At 43.1% G+C, this 19,150-nt stretch overlaps 1 protein-coding gene across 5 annotated transcripts in view; it reads right to left on the bottom strand.

Moving 5' to 3' along the window:
* Window positions 1-7,360: 7,360 nt before the first annotated feature.
* Window positions 7,361-19,150, bottom strand: part of usp49 (ubiquitin specific peptidase 49) — a 76,246-nt gene continuing 64,456 nt past the window's right edge. For all 5 annotated transcript variants that reach the window (XM_072479973.1, XM_072479976.1, XM_072479972.1 and 2 more), the window contains exon 7: window positions 7,361-19,106. In XM_072479973.1, the coding sequence (XP_072336074.1) occupies window positions 18,913-19,106 (194 nt within the window). In that variant the 3' untranslated portion in view covers window positions 7,361-18,912. The remainder of the gene's footprint in view (window positions 19,107-19,150) is intronic.

Here is a 19,150-nt window from a genome sequence, read left to right as displayed (position 1 = left end):
GACACTAACAAAAATCATTATTGTTATACAGATTATTATATAATATTGGGGCACAGTTGCTTCACAGCTCCAGGGTCCCAGGTTCGATTGCCGGCTTGGGTCACTGTCTGTGGAGTCTGCACGTTCTCCCCGTGTCTGCGTGGGTTTCCTCCAGGTGCTCCGGTTTCCTCCCACAGTCCAAAGATGTGCGGGTTAGGTGGATTGGCTATGCTAAATTGATCTTGGTGTCCAAAAAAGGTTAATTGGGGTTACTGGGTGAAGGGAATGGGGTGGAGGAGGTGTGTGGTTGAGTGGGGTGCAGACTTGATTGGCGGAATGATCTGCACTGTAAATTCTATGATCTCAAGAAGTAGGCCATTCATGCCCCCCCCCCCCAACCTGCCCGCCAATCACATACAAGGGGCGGGGCCATCCAGTGACCAATCTCTACTGAGATGGAACTTTGCCGTCTGCTATATTTTTGGCAATTTTCCACGAGGATACTTGATGTCTCAGGTCATTCAAAAATAAGGATTTCGCAAGGTGGTATCACAAACAGCAGCAAATGCCCATCTTAAATTCAGAATAATTGAATTAACAAGGCCATGGTCGGGAAGAAAGAGGAAACCATGACTCACAAATTAAACCGACAAAATTTGTTGCATTCAAAGATGAGAGAGAAACAGATTGTGATTTGACCTGAATTGTTCAGTTAAATTTGTTATTATTTGTGACTAACCTACCCCATTTCGTGTCTGCATTTTCCAATTGGGTTGTGCATTTCTGTATTGTTCCATGGAAAGAATTATAAAGACATTGAAATTGACAGATACATGATAATTACGGTTTTGATAAACCTAATGGCCAGGCATCCCTGTGTGCTTCAATTCTTCCTGTAATTCAGGTATTTTCCAAACTCGCCCATTTTAAACTAAGAGAAAACTCGATTTAAAACAAATCCCAGATGTTTGGGGGAAAGTATATGTTTATTAAAAATACTTTGTTAAAAGGTTACATCGAAGAATGTCAAGCTTTGGTTCAGGCTCTCGAAGGAGCCGCTGCAATTTTCGAAGAGGAAGTTGGGATTGAGAAAATTTACAACCTTTCTAGAATATACACATATCAAAAAGGCAGCACAAAGCAAAAAGGCAACCCGGAGGAATGGTCTTGTTTTTTTTTAAAAGTGCAAAAAAGTCTCGGAGCAAATTGAATTAAATTTTCATTGAAGCCACTTAGCATAAAGCTGAGTTTAGATTCTCTCCCACCTTCTCCAGTTCGCTTTCCAACTTTCCAATTCCGGCAGGGACTGAATAACTGACAATCAAACGGGCAAAACTAATTTAAAAGTGCTTCCACTTTCAGACCATTAGTTTGAGTTGATCAGAAAAGAGACCGAGAAACACATTCAGATTATCATCCGTTCTAAAGTCTCAGTCTGGGCTAGTTATTCATCAATTGCTTTTTGGAAAGTTTAAAAAAAAATATATACACCTGGATTTTTTTTTCCTGTCCCAAGGTCCCAATTTTCACAATAACTTCATTGTTTATGGGAGCGATTTGATCCATTTTCTTGAACGATATGGGATGTTGGTTAACCTGGGAAACCAGAACAGATTTCCTATGCTAATCAAATCTGTAAATGAATAAAGACACTTGTGTCAACAAGGCAATTGTGCCCACTTTACAAGAAAGAATGTGCGGCAAAAATAATTGACTTTTTTTTTTAAGTGCCACATGCCAAATGGTCTGTGATGGTTCAGCTTTAAAAAAAAAACAAATTAAGCATTTAGTTCAACTGGAGGGACCCCTCACACCAATAGCGAGGAATCTCTTCACTCCCGACTGTGCAGGATTGAAGGTTCGGTTATTGACTATTCTAGGACCTGGGACAGAATGCCATGGTACACCGACAGTTCTCATGGCTTACCGGTTGGAAAGCACTGCCCTAGACTGTCCTATAGTTCTAGCTCAAGTTTTTGTCTATCTCAAGCCTTGAATATTTAATTACTTAGCTTCCACAACTCTCTGGGACTGAGAGGTCCCAAGAGTCATGGCCCTCAGAAGAAATTTAGCATCTGTCTTGAATGGATGACCGCCCCACAGTTGTAGATTTCCCACACAAGGGGAAAGACCCCTCGGAATCATACATTTCAGTAAAATCACCTCTCTAAACTCCACTGAGTGTAAGCACGGTAGCATTGTGGATAGCACAATTGCTTCACAGCTCCAGGGTCCCAGGTTCGATTCCGGCAGCGCGGCGGAACAGCGGGCAGCGCGGCGGAACAGCGGGCAGCGCGGCGGAACCGGCTTGGGTCACTGTCTGTGCAGAGTCTGCACATCCTCCCTGTGTCTGCGTGGGTTTCCTCCAGGTGCTCCGGTTTCCTCCCACAGTCCAAAGATGTGCAGGTTAGGTGGATTGGCCATGATAAATTGCCCTTAGTGTCCAGAATTGCCCTTAGTGTTGGATGGGGTTACTGGGTTATGGGGATAGGGTGGAGGTGTTGACCTTGGGTAGGGTGCTCTTTCCAAGAGCCGGTGCAGACTCGATGGGCCGAATGACCTCCTTCTGCACTGTAAATTCTATGATAATCTATGATAAGCCCAACTTGCTCAACCTTTCCTCACAAGACGTCTTCATTCCAGTGAACCTTCTCCATCCTTAAATAAGGTGACCAAAACTGAACAGAGACTGTGCGGTCTCTCCAACGCCTTGTACAGTTGGAGCAAGGTTGTGCTACTGTTATGATCTATACCCCCCTGAAATAAAGGCCAATATTCCATTTGCCTTCCTAATTACTTGCTCTCACCTGTACGATAATGTGTTTTATTTACAAGAGCACCCACATCTCTCCGTGCTAATGTATTCATTTCTATTCTTTCTGTCAAGTGGATAGACTCATCACATTATACTCCATCTGCCAAGTTTTTCACGCTCACTTAACCGATCGCCCTTTTGTGAATTAGTTCTTCTCACAAGCTGCTTTCCTACCTCGGCCCCTTCAGCCAAGTCAGTAATATAGGGTGCAATCTTCTGATAAATTGTCGGTTTCAGCGAGAAAGCCAGTGTTACTCTCCAGCTGCACAGTCCAGTTTTCTCTCCAGATTCTCTGGCACTCTGGTTTCCACCATCACTCCAGCGGGGCAGGGCCTGATGGAACCATCTACACTAGCTCCACAAAAGATCAGGGCGCCATCTTTAAAGGGTGCCCCAATCAGTGCTAAAAAGGGACTCCCCCACTTCCCGAATGACCCTCACCCGCTACACACGAGGGGAAGCCCTTCCAAATGGGTCTTGCCAGAGGGCCTATCCCAGGGGCTAGACTTAGCTTTGCATCCTTGGCAGGTTCCCTCAACTGCTTCCAATTTTTAAGTACCTGTGGTAAACCTCGGTACGGTATGAATATTCAGTGAGGGGAGAACATATGGCGGGAAGCCCTTTCATTATATTTAAATTTATTACAATTTATTGAAATTAGGTCCCCACCCTCATTACATCACCAGTGAGGGACATGGAAAATCGGAAGAGATCCCGTCGGCGAGAATCTCGTTTTCCGACTCATGAGGTTTTGGGCCCCATGTCACTGTTTACGCTGATGGCTAATGCAGGCTCAAAACCACTCCCATAGACTCCCGCACTGATCCCTGTGCCACCCACTAATTCACATGCCAATCAGCCAATTCTCTATCCCTGATAATATACCACAATAGCTCCTATTTTGTGCATCATATTTTTTTAAAATATAAATTTAGAGAATCCAATTATTTTTATTTCTAATTCAGGGGCAATTTAGCGTGGTCAACCCACCTAACCTGCACATCTTTAGGTTGTGGGGGTGAAACCCACGCAGACACGGGGACAATGTGCAAACTCCACACGGACAGTGGCCCAAGGCCGGGATTCGAACCCGGGTCCTCAGCGCCGTAGGCAGCAGTGCTAACCACTGCGCCACACTGTGCACCATATCTAATTCCTTTTGGAAACGCAAATACACTGCACCTACTGCAAGCCTTTTATCCACCCAACCTGTCAAACATGATTTCCATTCCATAAAATCATTCTCTAAATGTCATGTCTTCGTTAATAATGGATTCCAGCATATTCCCATTGATTTTACTGCATTGTGACTTCCCCCTTTCTTGACCATGGGCATTATATTTTCAGTTTTCCAATCTCCAGGGTCCTTTACAATACCCAGGGCACATCGCAACCAACGTATCATCCACCATTTCTGCGGCTACTTCTGTTAAGATCTTGGGGTGCAGGCTATCAGATCCAAGGGACAGGTCAACCTGTGGTCCCATTAGTTTTTCTCTAGTGATAATGATTATTTTATGTTCCTCCCTGATTTTCTATTATTGGGTGCTTTTAGTGCCTGACACAAGAACATAAAAACTAGGAGCAAAATCGGCAATTCAGCCCCTTGAGCCTGCTCAGCCATTCAGTACGGTCATGGCTGATCTCATCTCAGCTCTCCTGCCTGCTCCCAACCCAATAGTCCTTCAGTCTCACTACTAATTAAAAACCTAGCTATCTCCTCAAATTTGTTTAGCGTTCTGGTGTCTGGGGTAGGGAATTTCACAGATCCACGGCCCTTTTAAGTGGAGTAATTCCTCATTTGTTTTAAATCTGCCCCCCCTTAGCCTAAAACCATGACCTCTCACGTCCAACAAGGAACTCAAAAATGGACCATGGAACTCAAATGGACAAAGGAACTCAAAAATGGACTGAGGAAAGCGAGATGGGGGCATGAAAAAGCCCTGGCGGGAAGGATTAGGGAAAACCCCAAGGCGTTCTACACTTATGTGAGAAATAAGATGATCAGGGATAGTGGAGGGAACTTGTGCCTAGAGTCTGAGGAGATGGGGGAGGCCCTAAATGAATATTTTGCTTCAGTATTCACTAGAGAGGGACAATGTTGCTCATGAGAACAGTGTGAACCAGGTTAGTGACTCGAACAGGTTGATATTAAGGAGGATGTGCTGGAAATTTTGAAAAGCATCAGGTTAGATAGGTCCCCTGGGCCTGACGGGATATACCCAAGGTTACTACGGGAAGCGAGGGAGGAGATTGTTGCGCCGTTGGCGACGATCTTTGCGTCCTCACTCTCCACTGAGTACCGGATGATTGGAGGGAGACGGATGTTGTTCCCCTGTTCAAGAAAGGGAATAGGGAAATCCCTGGGAATTACAGACCCATCAGTCTTACGTCTGTGGTGAGCAAAATATTGGGAAGGATTCTGAGAGATAGGATTTATGATTATTCAGAAAAACATAGTTTTATTAAAGATAGTCAGTATTGCTTTGAGGGGCAGGTCAAGCCTCATTGAATTCTTTGAGGATGTGACGAGGCACATTGATGAAGGTCGGGCAGTGGATGTGGTGTATATGGATTTCAGTAAGGCATTTGATAAGGTTCCCCATGGTAGGCTCATTCAGAAAGTTAGGGGGCATGAGATACAGGGAAATTTGGCTGTCTGGATACAGAATTGGCTGGCCGAAAGAAGACAGCGAGTGTTAGTGGATGGAAAGTATTCCGCCTGGAGGTCGGTGACCAGTGGTGTCCCGCAAGAATCTGTTCTGGGACCTCTGCACTGTGTGGTTTTTATAAATGACTTGGATGAGGAAGTGGGAGGGTGGGTTAGTAAGTTTGCCGATGACACGAAGGTCGGGGGTGTTGTAGATAGTGTTGAGGGTTGTTGCAGGTTACAACAGGACATTGACAGGATGCAGAGCTGTGCTGAGAAGTGGCACATGGAGTTCAACCGTGATAAATGTGAAGTGATTCATTTTGGAAGGTCGAATTTGAATGCTGAATACAGGGTTAAAGGCAGGATTCTTGGAAGTGTGGAGGAACAGAGGGATCTTGGGGTCCACATACATAGATCCCTCAAAGTTGCCACCCAGGTTGATAGGGTTGTTAAGAAGGCGTATGGTGTGTTGGCTTTCATTAACAGGGGGATTGAGTTTAAGAGCCACGTGGTTTTGCTGCAACTTTTTAAAACCCTGGTTAGACCACACTTGGAATATTGTGTCCAGTTCTTGTCGCCTCATTATAAGGATGTGGATGCTTTGGAGAGGATGCAGAGGAGATTTACCTGGATGCTGCCTGGACTGGAGGGCATGTCTTATGATTAAAGGTTGAGGGAGCTAGGGCTTTTCTCACTGGAGCGAAGAAGGAATAGAGGTGACTTGATAGAGGTGTACAAGGTGATGAGAGGCATGGATAGAGTGGATAGCCAGAGACTTTTCCCCAGGGCGGAAACAGTTGGCACGAGGGGACATAAATTTAAGGTGATTGGAGGAAGGTCTCGGGGAGATGTCAGAGGTAGGTTCTTTACAGAGAGTGGTGGGTGTGTGGAATGCACTGCCAGCAGAGGTGGTGGGGTCAGTCATTTGGGACATTTAAGCGACTCTTAGCCAGGCACATGGACAGCAGTAAATTGAAGGGGTGTAGGTCAGGTTAGATTAGGATAAATGATCGGCACAACATCGTGGGCTGAAGGGTCTGCACTGTTCTATGTTCTAAGCGGAACCATCCGCTCGACATCTACCCTGCCAATCCCCTTTAGCATTTTACATACCTTAATTAGGTCTCTTATTCTTCTAAACTCCAGGATGCATAGGCCTAAACTTCAGATCCTATCTTCAGAAGAAAAATCCTTCATCCCTGGGATAATTCTAGTGAACCTTCTCTGAACTGCCTCTAATGCATTTACATCCTTTCTTTACATCAATGCCCTGTACAGTTGCAACAGCACTTCCCTACTTTTATCCTCTATTCCATTTGCAACGAATGCCAAAATTCCGTTTGCCTTCTACCGAGGTAGGAAATTTAAAATGGAGCGTGTGTTCCTAAATGCTACCCAACGATGGTTGTACGGAGTATGCATATCTACGGAGGTGAAGATGACAGGATGGGGAGCGTTCAGTTGGCCTCACTCGTCCAAATCAACACGAGGGAAGAGACGGCATTCAATTTCTGATCTTGTAGCTGGGCATCAAATTTCTCGAAAGGAGGGTTTTAATTTAAAATTTATTTGAGCTATGGCCGTTTCCCTAGCAAGGATTACCAACTCTGCTGCGTTTTTTCAAACTGAACCATTGTATTGGTTAATGTTTCTAGGCAAAAGTTCTATGTATTCGTCTCCATGATTAGTGATTCCATGCAATAAAGAGGACTTAAAATCTAATTCCCAAATTATAGTTGTGGATAAAATGAAGGATAACGTATGAAGCTAGAAGTAGGCCTCTGCTAATATCGCAGAAGAATTTAGATAATGCACCAGAAAAGTAGTGAGATGCCGGGAAACCACAACCACAATTGTCGAGATAAGAGGAGACAATCAGAATAAAGTATTTAAAGAGAGTCATTGGATTACCGTTATATTCTAAAGTTGTACTCTTTATTTTTCTTTATTAGGAACTTTAACTTACAAAACAATAGATGTAGAAAGACAAAAGCTTAGAAAAATCATTTCTATTTTTAAAAAAAATCAAATCACAGGATATGAAATCCAGATTGGTTGACATAGCAAGACAGTACAGGAATGGACCCTGATTCAATGTGCCGTACTCATTAATACCAAACCACATTTGCTAACACATGAACAAAGTGCCCTAATCTAACATTTAAAACCTGCTACTGAACATCCAACATAACAATACAATTCGCGAGCGGCTCCAGCCACACTCCTTGCTACCACATGCCTTCAATGAATTCATGGCACTAGCTAGAAAAACTTAAAACAGAAAAAACGGAAACATGCATGTGCTTCAAACAAAACAAAAGACCATTCTCGAGCCCCATTTACACAGGCAGTTTATAGCATATTGTACCTTTGTCAGCTAAACGAGGTTTGAAATAGATGGATTTAAAAAAAAATAAAAGCATTATTTTGTGATGTCGCCCGAACCTTTTAACCCTGTCCAAACTTTATGCATACTTTAAAACTCTCCTGTAATTTAATATTGCAGAGCAGGTTTTTGGTCATATATATTTATAAATTTTTGAAAATGCACTCCTGTGCAGTCCTGCACAGATTTCAGTATTTACTGTGCAACTTCACAGTGGTAACTTCATTTCTGCAAAGTCAGGTCTCAAATTTCAGGAGAAAGTTGGTAACCAACGCTCTTCAACTTTTAGGGGGAAGGAAAATGGCTGGAGAATCCTTTTGGGGTTGTGGGGGAAATCATTGCCCCTAAGCTCTGTATGTAGGGAAGAGGAACAGTAGCCAAAGCTTTTATTTGACCATTAATGCAGCCACAGGAACAGGTACAGGGGCCATACAGAGAATTTTAAAAACGTTATGGACAGAGCACTTTCATAATAGATGCACTTGTTTGTTTTTATACGGCATAATGAACGCCCTTTGTAGCTTTCAAAATAATCCTCAATTATGCACATCTTATAGAATCATAGAATTTACAGTGCAGGTGGCCATTTGGCTCTTGGAAACAGCACCCTACCCAAGCCCACACCTCCACTCCATCCCTATAACCCAGTAACCCCACCCATCCTTTTTGGACACTAAGGGGTAATTTAGCATGGCCAATCCACCAAACCTGCACATCTTTGGACTGTGCGAGGGAACCAGTGGACCCGGAGGAAACCCACGCAGACACCAGGAGAACGTGCAGACTCTGCACAGGCAGTGACCCAAGCCGGGAATCGAACCTGGGACCCTGGAGCTGTGAAGCAACTGTGCTAACCACTGTGCTACCATGCCGCCCCTTAAACTCCCGAATGTTTCCTTACAGTACTTGCAAAATTTCCATCTTCAAAGTCTAGATACAAGCCGCTGTCTTCAGTCCTGACTACACTGTGTACTTGCCATCATACATACCTGATGTGGTAGGCTAGGGTGACAATTTTGGAAAGGCAGATTGCTACTGCACTGTCTGAGAACAAACTGAATCGAATCACTTGTTTTAGCTGTTGGGATTTTCATTTAATACTCAAAAGAGGTAACTTTGCAATGGCGTTACCCCAATTCCCTCCTCTGGACATACTTGCCTGTGTAACTGGGGCTTTCCACATGCAAGGCAGTAAACGTTAGGGGGCAATTTGATCACTACCTCCTTTCGGACCTGGTAACAATAGGCCTGAGTAAATTTTGTTTTTATAAAAAAACAAAAACATAAAAGAAACCGGACTTTTTTTTTTTAAAAAACAATCTTCATCAATATATTACATTATGAAGTTCACAAAAATGTACACTAGTATATATGTGTTTATTTTCTTAAAATCTGCTGGTAAGAACAGTTTGCATTCAGACACAACGCGCAGTTAGCACCACCACAGTATTGTGTTGTTTGAATCCAGAATATGGCAGTTCTTGTAATCAAGTAGTAGGGTGACACTAGGGTTTTCACTGTGAAGACTGTACCTTTTCAGTCTAATACCTGCTCACCTCAGCTGCCATATTTTTAAGAGTGCAAGTGCATGCGAGTTCAAGAAGAGAAATTACAACATACGACAATATAACGTATAAAAACCTTTGTTACAATTTCCTTTGTACCAATTATTTTAGTGTTCATGACAATGGAGACATTTAAATAAAACATTCAAAATTTGAAACCATCTACAAGCAGGCTGCAATATACTGGGGGGTGTGGGGAGGGGGAGAGAAAGAGGAGACATGTCCAGATCAATAAGCTCAAGGGGTAAAACTAGCTTCTCCTATAGGCCAAGCTGAACAGCAAATAAATGCAACTGAAGATTTATTTTATACAAAGTGGGCAATGTGAAACGAAAATGTGTTTTGTAGATGTGCCGACTTTTAATGTGCAACTGTTATGAAGGTAGAGCACATGGCTGCTGCGAAGGGATTTGTAATCTAACGAGTGGATTTAATTGGTGAATAGCGCTGTACAACGTTGGTTATACAGGTTTAGCAAACGCCACATGGCTAAGGACCAGATGCTACTGAGTCTTTTTAAAACATCCGGGCCACGGTAGAGGATATATTCACAAGATTTTGTTTTAAACGGGACGGAAGTAAATCTCCAATGCAAGTGCTTGCAGATGAGCACTGGAGATTGAATTGAAGGTGCAGCCATCACAAACTGTATTCAGAAATACAGACCGCAAGTGGGAGAATCCTAGGTTCCTCATGAGAGTCGCTGCAGAAGATAATTCCCTGAATAGAGAGTAATGCCAGCTTGTTATTTGTGAACACTTATGGAGTAACACTGGAGCAACATAGGAGCAGGCCAATCTGTGTGTGTGGGTGTGAGTGTTCTCTATCAGAGGTAGGTGCATGTCATTAGAAACATTATGCAAGTGACTTTAATAGAGGATGCGGGGGAAGAAGAGGAAATGTTTTAAATCAAGTTAAATGAAAAAGCCCTAAATTCTCCCAGTCACCAGTTCTATTTTTAAATTTGTATCATTGTTCAGAGACAGTATATTTTATAAACGAGGTTGAATTTCTAAAGCACACTGCTGACATCTTGTGACAGAAATGATAAATGACAACCTTTGTGTCAATAAAGTGGGCTGCTTTTCCAGTTTGCTACTGTGGATTCAGTATTCCTGTTTATTGGAGCTTCACTCTTGTTTTGCTGTGTTTCAACACTTTCCCAAAAGATATCCTAAAATCTCATGCGTCAAAGCCAAGGATCACAAGAGTCTTGTGTTTTTCCTTGTACACTGCCCAGTCATATAGGCAGCATAAGAGGAGTCAGGAATGAAAAAGGACCGTTTAGTCCATCCAACTAATCTCTTTAGTATATTAACTTGGCTCTCGCTAATCCAATTGTATTTTGAAAAACATCAAATTTGTTTCTATTACTTTGTTTGATAAATGATTCCCAAAATGTAATTATGTTTCTGCATCTGTTCTAGGTTATTCCTGATTATTCCTGACAATTCAAAGTTATTTTTATCCTTATAAAAATGAATTATCCAATGATTTGAATTAAACAATCTATATAACACAACTTTACAATCAGAGTTAACATTTTGGAATAACTCAGAATTTGAAATAGCAACATCTCATTAAAGCCAGACCGTATCTTTTTCGAAATTTCCTGATTGTAACCATTCCCTCCCCTCCCAGCCACAGGTTAAGACGGCAGGTGAGTGGTACTTGCACCGCCTTCCCACACTTCATCTTAATTTGCCTTTATTCTGAAATGGGAAGGTTATCTGCCTCATGGAAGTGAGGGCTTAATTTAAGTGGCGAATTTCCATTCCAATCTGGCAAACAGCATCCTGACCACGGGAGGCCAAGGTAATGCTTCTCCCCCTACTTTAAAAAAAAGGTTACGCTTGTGCCAACAGGTGAAGGCGTGCTCCTCAAGGTTCCACCAGGATCCTTTGGGCATCTAAAGAGGGGCAATAAGCAGTGATTATGGGCGTAGGAAGTTGCAGAGTACCATAGACTGGTTAGATGAGTGGGCAAATCTCTTTGCAGATGCGAGTTCAACTTGGGCACGTAAAAGATATTCCATATTGGACCCAAGAAATAAACTCTTGGGGGTATTTTCTACATGACTGTCGAAGAGCAAAGATTTGTGCACTTGAAGGCAAAAATCTTTTTAAAAACTAGGTCTAAAAAGTAATAAAAAATTCAATGAAAGTTATGTTTATTGCAGAGCCTTAGTCAAACTCCAACTGAAGAACGGTATTCAGTTTTGAGCAGCTCATCTTAGGATGTATTGGATTTGGTGCAGGTTTACCAGGGCAATACTAAAAGGATAAAATTCTGAGGACAGGTTGCAGAAACCTGACTTGTATTCACCTGAGTATAAGGATTGAGAGATGATCCGCTTGTGTTAACATGTCAGAAGGATTTGAGAGTGTAGACATGGAGAAACTATTTCCTCTGGTAGGGAAATCAGGAATTTGCATTTATATAGCACCTTTAATGAAGCAAAACGCATCAGGACGCTTCACAGGGACATAATCGAGCAATGGGCAAGGATGGGGAAATGTTAGGTCAGGTGAGCAAAAAGTAAGGAACATCTTACAAAGGGTGAAATCCTGAGCGGTTTAGGGAGGGAATTCCAGAGTTTAAGAATCGCAAAGGCACCGCTGGCAATGGTGGGGCACAGGAAATCGGATGCAGAAAGGGTCAGAATTGGAGGAATGCTGAGTTTTTGGAGGGTTGTTGTGGTGGTTGTTGGAAGTTTAAAGAGATTTGGAGGGGCAAGGCCACAAAAGAATTCAGAGACTTAATCTTAAAATTTGAGCTAAGCCATTCAGGAAGCACTTACTCCACACATATATGGTAGAGGAGGTCTGGAACTCACCCTCCCTTAAGACTGTGGATGCTGGAAGCTTTCAATTCCTGAGATAGATAGACTTGTTGGGCAAGGGTGTCGAGCGATATGGAGCAAAGGATGATAAATGAAGCTGAAGTGCAGATTAACCAAGTTTTAATTGAATGGCAGAGCTGGCTTGAGGGACTGAATGGCCCAAATCTGTTTCTAGGTGTGTTCCCCCCCCCACCTCCCCTCCCCCGGCTGGGGTCAACATCCAATGCACACCATTGGGCCCCCAAAATGCTAACTTTTACCTTTTCTACTCCTGATTTACCTTACTGGAAACTGCTGCTGTGCACCCAAGTTAAAATCTGGAATATAAATTGCGCCATTATATTTTCTGGACTCAGGTTTCCCAATTCATTCTGAAACAAAGATCTGTATTCTATCCCACAAGGATGCTTTCAAGGATGTTTAAAATTAAATCTTGATTTAGTTTATAAAATGTAAGTGAAATGAAATGAAAAATGAAAATCGTTTATTGTCACGAGTAGGCTTCAAAATGAAGTTACCGTGAAAAGCCCCTAGTCGCCACATTCCGGCGACTGTTCGGGGAGGCTGGTACGGGAATCGAACAGTGCTGCTGACCTGCCTTGGTCTGCTTTCAAAGCCAGCGATTTAGCCCTGTACTAAACCAGCCCCTGTAATGCTAGCAATTTAATGCCGTACTGGTGGTCATGACCTGTAGTGCAAAAAACACTTCGACACAATAGTTAGACAAGCCCAATTAAATAAATTCCACAGTTATACAGACCTCTTGCAGCATAACTTGGCAGTAACATATTGAATCTACTCAGCCAGCTTTGAGCAGTTTTACTGGGCGATCTTACTGGTGCAATATCTACATAATTTCCCCCATCCAGAGTTACTTGCTGAATTAATACAGCGCACAATTGAGTGAGGTAGTTACACTAGACATGGGGCGGAGCTGCAATTGGCTGGAGCACACAGCCTGCTGGCAGGTTACACTGGTAAATGTCTGAGTTAGTAGTGACCTGTAACCACTACTGGATCAAGGTTTACACCACTGCCAACTCTGCATAATTCCATCAGGCTTGCAGTAGTTACATGTCACTATCTATTCAGACCAGTGCTCCCTTGATCATCCTACAAGAGTTATTGCCGTTCTTCTGAAGGCGTTGGCTTACGGTCAGGTATGGTCATAGGGAATTGGCTGTACTGAAGTCACACAAACAACTGATGGATTGTCCATACTTTCTACACCCTCACTGTCTACCAGTTGTACAAAGGGAACATCTTTCTGGGCTGCGCTGATTCACAGGGCTTGCTTTAATCAGATTGCTTTACTAAAGTTTAGAGGGAAAATCAATGCCTTTAGCTATTTTGTAATAAGTATTAGCAAATTGTGCGCGCAACAAAAATTGTCATTTTAACAGATCAGTCCTTTCCTACCCCATTACAGAAACAAAAGCAAGCAGATATCTCCACAAAAGATTATGAGTAATGATGGATTGACCTGTGAACTAAGGATTAATTTGAATGCTGCCTTTGCAGCTTAAGGAGAACCAAATCTAGCTTTATATACTTGCCTTCATTCAAAAGTTAATAAACCATAGGATCCCTTTAGTGCAGAAGGAGGCCGTTCGGCCCGTCGAGTCTGCACCGACCCTCTGAAAGAAAGAAGCCCACTCCCCTACCCCCATCTAACCTGTACATACCTGGACACTAAGGAGCAATTTTATCATGGCGAATCCACCTAACCTGCACATCTTTGGACAATGGGAGGAAATTGGAGCACCCGGAGGAAACACACGCAGACACAGGGAGAACGTGCAGACTCCGCACAGTCACCCAAGGCCGGATTGAACCCGGGTCCCTGGCGCTGGCAGTAGTGCTAACCACTGTGGGCCTTCTTCCCTACAGCTCCCATGTGGAAAAGCCATTACTTAATGTACCTGCTTCCAAAATTATTCTACCATGAGGGTGGCCATTTTGCTACTCAGCAGTTTGGATTTTTTATTTTAAGTTTCAGCACCTTGGCCAAGCAGTCATTGTTCGCACGTTTACCCCAACAGCGCGGGCCAACAGACTGTTTGTCCATGGGAAATAACACAGCCCCAGGCAACCCCATCCTCACTTCATAGGCACACTTCCAGCATGTGTAATTGAATGGTAATCAAGTGAGAACCCTAGTTGATCATCCCTTCCAAACTCAAGACGTGGTGAGGTCAACTGTCGTGCCCCAACTGAGATCAGTTAACTCAATACAGGCCATCGACCAAACCTGGGTTCTGATGAAAGGTAATGAACCCAAAACTTTAAACTCTCTTTCCCTCTGAATAGAAGCTGCCTGAACTACCGTTTTCTCCAGCATTTTCTGTTTTTATATCAAACTTCTAACAGTCACTGTCTTTAAAAAAATAAATTTAGAGTACCCAATTCAATTTTTTCCAATTAAGGGGCATTTTAGCGTGGCCAATCCACGTGCCCTGCACATCTTTGGGTTGTGGGGGCAAAACCCACGCAAACACAGGGAGAATGCGCAAACTCCACACGGACAGTGACCCAGAGTAAGGATTCAAACTCAGGACCTCAGTTCTGTGAGGCAGCAGTGCTAACCACTGCTCCACCTACAGTCTCAGTCTTTTGAAATGAAAACAAAAATGCTGGGAATACTTAGCAGGTCAAGCAGCGTCTGTGGAGAGAAACAGGGTTAATGTTTCAGGTCGATGACCTTTCATCACAACATGGAACTATTTTGGTTTTATAGACCTGGAATCTTCCTTAAAAAATTTTTTTTTTTTAGAGTATCCAATTCATTTTTTTGCAATTAAGGATCAATTTAGCGAGGCCAGTCCATCTACCCTGCACAGCTTTGGGTTGTGGGGGCGAAACCCAGGCAAACATGGGGAGAATGTGCAGACCCCACAGGGACAGTGACCCAGAGCCGGGATCGAACCAGGGACCTCGGTGCTGTGAGGCAGCAGTGCTAACCCCTGCACCACCGTGCTGCCCTACCTGGAATCTTCCTTGCTAATATGGCGGAGTTACTTACTGAATAAGGAAACTAAAATTTAACAACTGCAAAGCTGTTCCACAAATGGCAACAATGTGAGGGCCTTGCTAAAATTGTAAAGCACCAGAATTGTGTCCAAACAAATCAGCATGACGCCAGACACAAATAACAGATTGTCTTGCTATTAAAATTGAGAGGGGAATTTTAAATGAGTTAGTTAAGCCAACACTGCATTGGAGGGGGAACCACAAGCAAGAATATTAGGCCAGAACTGTGCTGCGGAGGAAGACCTGGCGGTATATTTAGGTCAGCTTTGTTTTGGAGGAGGAATTATATGTAGGTGGTTGAGGGCAGCCCTGTGCTGGAAGGAATCCTGTAAGGATGCTCAGCATGACATACTGAAATGAGTGGCTGAAAATTGGTACCGTCTTAATACAGCCTCCACATCACTAGCAAAACAAATGGCAACAATGATTTAACACAACACATAGTGACGTTATGAGCTTGCAAAAGATGTTTGTTTCGCATATTCATTTTTATTTCATACGGTGGGTGCGAATCAATACAAGCTTTTGCTTGATTGACCCTCTCCTTCAATTTGCACCCATGTTGCATAAAAGGTTTTGCCCAAAATATATTGAAAAGATCGTCAGCCGAAAGTACCATTCTCAAGCTCAGCGTCAGTGAACAAAATAAAACCTGATTTTGAATTATTTGAGGTGCTTGAATAAGTTGCCTCTGGAGCTCCGTTTCAGGATTGCTTTCATCTCCAAAACAACTGGAGCACAGGCTGGACTCAAATAACACATAACTGTCTGGTCGTGCAATTCCTGAAAGTCTGGTGGGATAAAAGGCAATAACAACCTTCAACCAAACACGAGCTGTACCTGCAATACAATATGGATCAGGACTCGTTTACAGAAACCCATATAGCTCTTATGCACCCAAATGAATTTTAGACCACCGTACAAAGTTACGGCTAGCAAGCAGGTACAAACAATGCCAAAAGTGGGGACCCAGCTCTCTTCCCATTGGCTTTACATTGATGCATGTAAACTGGCTCTCAACATAAACTCAATGAGTAGGCAGCTGCTGAGAGCAATTTGTTACGCAAAAAAGGCTCAAAACCAAAACTTCAGAGCACTGCCGTAGAATTTTCTGCACCATATTTCAGGGAGTTTATGCAAGTAATTTAATTAGTAAAGGCTTGTTGCTCCGATATGGTTTGCATTGTGCTTTTTGATATTTCCAAGAGGGTGAAAAGGTCGCTGTAGTTTGCAAACTTCTAACACATTGGCAGTTCATTATTAAATGGTTTGTGTACAGGATCTACAGTTGCTGCATCAGTGCACAGCAGTGGAAAGTGCACGGTGCCTTGATACTGTAACAAAACTGATGTACACTGCCCCTCGCTGCTGGAGCAGTCAGCGACCATACTAAGGGTATGAAATATCTTCATGGGCCATTGTTTGTGTCACCTCATAATCAATACAAAAAAGGCTGAGCCAGCAGTGATTTACCTTTCACTAGCTAAGTGAACCAGAAACAAAATGGTGAGAATGATCAGAGAGTTTACAATTGGGAGGGGTGATTTGGGGGGAGGGGGTGGGGAGATGGTTTGAGAGATAGCATCCTGAATTCTAAACCTAAGGCGAGGGTAGAGAGGAAAAGGTGGGGAAATTAATGTAAACCTGTCTCAGCAAACGACCTGGGGGACACATCTGTCAGTTCGCAGTTCGAGTTGCTGGGTGCAGAATGACAAAATACAACAGGGGATCCTGCTCCCCGAGGAAAGGGAAAAGTCAGCCAAAAGCAAACTATTCCACAGGGATGGGGTAAGTCTTCAGCCAAGTGATGCATGGGCATCAGACTGGCAGCCAAGTTCTGAAAATATGTCGAAATATGAACAGTTTGAGAGCTGGATTTTGAACCTCATAAAATATCTCACTTAGAAGATGAATGGCAAATTTAAAAAAAACGTGATAACAGCACACTTCAGCTAGCTGTAGCCATCTCCCGTAAGGTGTATAGAGCCAAGTTATAAAACCAGGACATAAAACCATCAAACTAGTCCACAAGTGTCAAAATCTGTGCAGCAGCAGCAATTTGATAGCAGTTGATATCTCTGGCTTATTACTCCAGACTGAACAACACTACAAACAAACGTGGCTTTCCTTTTTCCCACTCATGCTGCCGTACGGTTCCACAAGCATCGCCCATCCTGAGTTACCAGAACCTGCCTAACGTGTGCCCGCACAAATTCCAGCAAGTGTCACAGGGCAGCAATTGGGGCCGTCACTAGCTGATATTTCCCCTTGCCCATCTAGTCCAGGGACATCACCACTACCACTACACTGGCAAAGATTAGGTAACTCAGTGCACTCCCAGGAATAGACATAGGGGTTTTGCCTGGTCCTTGCTGCTTGATCCACTCTGGGCAACAGCCCTCAGGGCAGCATTACTCTGAAAACCTGGGGTGCGCATTCAAACCTTTTAGCTGCAAGAAGACCAGGCAGCGGAAAGTTGCGTTCATTGTTTTGTCCTGAATTATCTTCTCTGAATTCCTACAAAATTCTCAAAAGTAAAGCAAAACGTATTGAACACGGAGGTCTCACAATTTGCAGAAACAAATCTCATACATTCTATGTACTCACACAAGATCATATTGAATAAAATTATTTAATCTCCCACATTTATTTGAAATTGTTGCAAAAGTCGTAATTTACATTCCAAAGCTGCCATGTTTAGCGTTGCATGATCAGCTTACATATACACTGCCTACAGACCAGAAATTTTCTGAAAACACTAACAACTCCTACTCTCGTACAAAATCCAGCAGACAAAACTCAAGGAACAGTTTGCAGTAAAAGTGAATGAAAGCACTATGGCTGCATTAACTCCCAACATTCTTTTGTTCTGAATCTACCAGACCCACAATGGAGCGATTTATGGTAAAAGGAACATCTTTGGGTTTCATACAGCATCTGTACATATTCTCAGTGATGAGGCCGGTGTTGTGACAGTGATACTTCACAGCACGAGTCCTTTCACTGAAAGAAAGTACAAAATCATAAAATGGGAGCAAAGGGGGTAAGGATTTCTCTTGTGGTTTCTTCACTGTTCCATATCATTGGCGGCAAATCATAACTGGGTATAATGGAGCCTGGACTAATTAGTGTACGTTCAGTGTGAGTGGCGGGGGGGGGGGGTTTAAATGCAACTGCACCCGGTACACAATGAAAACAGGTCAAGACATGTGTACCTATGTCAGTCAGTAAATCGAGTGGCAAGCAAAGGCACCTTCTGGGAGTTAAATGATGAAAATAACTAGCAGAAATGGTTGCATCTCAAGTTCAGCTGAATGACGTTCAGAAACAGAACGGAATTGCAACGAATGGATATATTACCTGGAGGGAAAAAAGCTTTGCAACGAGAGCGTCGGTACTGCACACCTCCACATCATCTGACCTGGGACAGTCGGACAGTTTGAAAAAACCATTTTAATTGACAAGTACGGAATTAAACCCTACCATACTATGCATAGGAAGGCTATATATGCTTCGATAAACGAGCCCTAGGACATGTTTAGTCCACATGAGAACAACAGTGTATAATCAGCCCCAACATGGTTCCCATTGGCTATGCTGGGTAGTTTCAGTGAATTCCAACAATGGTTTTTGCATCCCATCTTAGGGGAAGGTCAGTCTCCTGTTCTTCTCTGTATTTCTGGTTGGCACCTGAGGTTCAGAATGCATTTCTGTGACAAACCCCACTCTGTCCTGCACGGTTCTTTGAGTGTAAAATAGAATGTAGGCTTGGGTCTTGCACACTTCCTCCACACTGCACACATTTAGCTTAGAGTCATTACAGTGGACCCAAAATTCTAAAGAGGAAAAAGAAAGGACACAGCAGATTGTAAAACACAGT

Source organism: Scyliorhinus torazame, chromosome 17 (genome assembly GCF_047496885.1).
Source record: "Scyliorhinus torazame isolate Kashiwa2021f chromosome 17, sScyTor2.1, whole genome shotgun sequence".
Classification (NCBI taxonomy): Eukaryota; Metazoa; Chordata; class Chondrichthyes; order Carcharhiniformes; family Scyliorhinidae; genus Scyliorhinus; species Scyliorhinus torazame.
Note: the sequence above shows the minus strand (reverse complement) of the source record. Positions and strands in the feature narration are given on the sequence as shown.